This window comes from Priapulus caudatus, unplaced genomic scaffold, assembly GCF_000485595.1.
Source record: "Priapulus caudatus unplaced genomic scaffold, Priapulus_caudatus-5.0.1 Scaffold679, whole genome shotgun sequence".
Lineage (NCBI taxonomy): Eukaryota > Metazoa > Priapulida > Priapulimorpha > Priapulimorphida > Priapulidae > Priapulus > Priapulus caudatus.
Window position 1 is genome coordinate 70,626 of NW_014577740.1, and position 3,837 is coordinate 74,462.

The window sequence follows — 3,837 nt, forward strand, 5'->3', positions numbered from 1 at the left end:
CTCTCTCTCTCTCTCTCTCTCTCTCTCTCTCTCTCTCTCTCTCTCTCTCTCTCTCTCTCTCTCTCTCTCTCTCTCTCTCTCTCTCTCTCTCTCTCTTCCTACTCTCTCTCTCTCTCTCTCTCTCTATCTCTCTCTCTTTCTCTCTCTCTCTCTCTCTCATTCTCTCTCTACAGTAAACCATCGCACATCCATGCTCTGGTCGTCACGCGACACTCACGCGATGCCATTAAGCAAGACTGTGTAATCTGATAGGGAACGATGCGAACGAACGCAGGATGCACGATACCACCAAGATAACATTGCACGACAGGTTATAAGCCCGCGAGCTTTCCTATCACGGCTCACATAGGGAAAACTACCGTCATCCCCTAATTCGTTAAAGAAGACGTTTTTATTTCTGTAACCATCTGATGGCAGGGATCTGAAAATGTCATTTAGTTATCATACTAGAGAAGTGTGTGGGCTATAGGTGTTTTATGCGTTTCTAATTTATGCTCACAATGCTACCACTGTCTAAAATATCAATCACGACCGAGTAAAGTCAGTACGCTCAGACTAGCACCGTATAACTAGCGCTATCACGCTAATGACTGTGCCCAGGATCAATATCAGTTGGTCACACACGCACGTTAATTGCACATAGAATAGAGCGACGGATACACGTACACCGGCACACAGTGTCAGTCATGCATTAAAATGCAAGAGCACTACTTAATATTACACACGCACGCACGCACGCACGCACGCGCGCACGCACGCGAGAAACCTATACAAACACACGCACGCACACGCACGCGCGTACGAAGGCACATACACTGACACATCACTTACATGCATCGCGTGCAATACACCCTCACATGAACAATGATCGCTCACTCACAAACGTATTGGGGGTGTCACGTAGACTTACGCCAGCTTAGACAAACGTACACGTGGACAGTATTCTAGTATACCATAGCATAGATGCACAAACAGTGTTAATACCGAAATTGTATTATTTAGGAAAACTGAAAATGTAAAAAGATCTATAGTCTAAGCATGTAACGACGTAATAAGATTGGAAGTGTGTCAGGAATATAAATGCGTTGTTTGCAAACACATTAACTTTGCAAACGGACGTTTTCATGCATGCCCCAACATCGATCCCCCACTGAAACGGATTTCATAACGTCAAATTCAGAAATGTAAATTCGTTTACAGACACGCTCAATGCAAAGTATATTACGTATATGTGACTCGTCGAGTTAAACAGAGACGAATGACAGACGTACATGTGGGAAGTGAGCACAACATCGCGAATGCTGAACTTTCTATTTCTTACGTGATTTTGAGGTACTTTTCGAAGACCCGTCGATTGTGCTCGGCGCTTTTGCGATGCGTGTTTTGCCGATTCCAGAATGGATCCAGCGATGTTCCGGACGATATATCCTTGAACAATCCCAGCCAAGACAAATGTTCGACATTCTGAAAATGTATTTTTTTAAAGAAGATTTTAGAATAATATAATGCTATTGCAACTACAACACACTTACGTGGACAGTATTCTAGTATACCATAGCATAGATGCTATAGTACACCACTATACTATAGCTTAGATATGTTTAGGATCCTAACAATACTGTAATAGAATGTCATACAAGATTATTCACTCTATGCTTGTACGAACCAAGATACTAATGGATTTTCGTGTACAGAAAGCTGTCTCTACAGAACTCCTAACTTCATTACTAAGTGGCTGAGATGTCATCACACTTTTCAGTAGCGATCACGTGTAAATCTCCCTCAAGACTTGATCGTGGACTATACATAACTAAAGAAATCATGCAGTTACGGTGAACCTAGATGCTTATTGAATATGCACACAGATTCACACCGCTATACTGAGCGGAGCTTTTTAGTACCGGGTCACTGAGATAAAACCATTACAGAATAGGATACGTGGAGGATATTATGACACGAATCGATAGAATCAGCATAAAGAACATCCGCTTGTTGTGAAAGTACTATCCACCCGGCCAGCTGTCACCAACATCAGAACACAGAGCAGACACATTAAACATGCTGATTTTCGTAAAACATGGGAGCATTTCATTATTTCGCTAAGTGTCGTTACATTGTTTACACGGGAGCACCGCAAATTTCACTAAAGTCGTGAGCGACTCGGCGCTCCGAAATAACTCGACGGAACGCCTGTAAATGCTCGGCAAATGTTGTCAGTTAAGTCTTCTGAAAGAGCTTGTTAGAAACGCTGTCATGCTGGAGCAACGAGGCTGACTAGAGGCCAGCGCAATGACGTCACCAGCTTGAGACCAAGCGTACAGAGTGAGAGCAAGGTTACCAGGGTCAGACCAAGGTCACTAGGATCACATCAATATGGCACTAGTAAGACCGAGGTCACAAGGATGAGAACGCCATACTAGGCTAAGACCCTGTATAACACTTCTCATATACATATTTTATAGATGTGTTTATAGACAGACAATCAAATGGAGGCACAAACAATTAAAAAAACACAATTCAAACCCTCGTAATTAACTCATCAACAGTATTCACATTAAATGAATCTGCAGACGTCACATTTGTACATGCGCGGCGACAGAATGGCAACATCACCGCTAGTGATGGGAATCGGCTGGAATTTCATAATCGATTACCGGTTTCCCTTAACCGATCGATAATCGATTATAATCGGATAATCGGTTAATAATAGCATAGATTTAATTTAATCTTACTTTGTATATACAATTATACATAGCATTCAATATTATCATGTTTTATGATCATGTATTAATTCTGTGAAGGTTGCTGTATGTATATCAATGTCTGTTCCTATACAGTATTTAATCAATTTAAAAAGAAATGGTTTAAATGCCTTTATTAAAACATTAAAAGTACTCTCGTAGCATTAACATTAGTCGTAAGTGTTATCGTAGCATTAACATTAGCATTAACTTTACGATGTTTCTGACAACGGGCCCCTGCAGGACTTGTGCTCTACTTGTCATATCAATTCACACATCGTGAGTACAGTTCCTTGTTTGTTTGTTTTGGTATTTCCAATAATCGATTATTTGTTTTCATACATCATCGGGACATCACTAATCACCGCTAGTGGGTCGTACCGTCACTCGTACGTACTTCAAGTTTTTCGCGGAACTGCTCGACTTTGTTGCGGACGTCGTAGACTACCGACGGCGTCTCACCCCCATCCAACATCATCTTCTTCTCCAAGTGCTGGAGCCTGAAACACAAGAACAGTTTGTTCACGTTTTTGCGACGATAATGCTATCTTTGCATTTTGCTATTTTTTGGAATTTCTCTGTGGGGGCATCTGTGAAATTCTGTGTTTGCCGAGCCTCAAATATTTACACTCATTAATTTTAATGCACACAGATATTTATTTTATTTTTTTAAGGACCGCATTCTTAGAAATTTTATACCCAACCTAACCCAGAGTATAATTGATGAGCACATTCACCCACATAGATATATTCTAGTATGTTTTATCCAATACTGATGTGTGTGTGTGTGTGTGTGTGTGTGTGTGTGTGTGTGTGTGTGTGTGTGTGTGTGTGTGTGTGTGTGTGTGTGTGTGTGTGTGTGTGTGTGGGATTTTGTGAGTTGTGGCGAAGTGCGCGTGCGTGCGTGCGTACCCCCATGCACGCTACATTTAGTTTAAACAGCTCAAGCATGGGCATGCACGCAACAGTCGCACACGCCACATATATTATGCCACCGACACACGGCGATTTATGTACATATGCTTTCACTGTGTATGGCCGCGGTTAAATTTGCATGTCCTCATTTCAGCGAGTAATCGAGTATACACGGTATACA

At 41.7% G+C, this 3,837-nt stretch overlaps 1 protein-coding gene across 1 annotated transcript in view; it reads right to left on the bottom strand.

Annotated features, from left to right (window-relative positions):
• LOC106812726 (high affinity cGMP-specific 3',5'-cyclic phosphodiesterase 9A-like) overlaps nt 1-3,837 on the bottom strand; it is a gene marked incomplete at its 3' end in the record, with an annotated part of 44,335 nt that overhangs the window by 17,725 nt on the left and 22,773 nt on the right. The window contains 2 exon segments of the mRNA XM_014816678.1: nt 1,322-1,464; nt 3,139-3,241. Coding sequence (XP_014672164.1) covers nt 1,322-1,464; nt 3,139-3,241 — 246 coding nt within the window.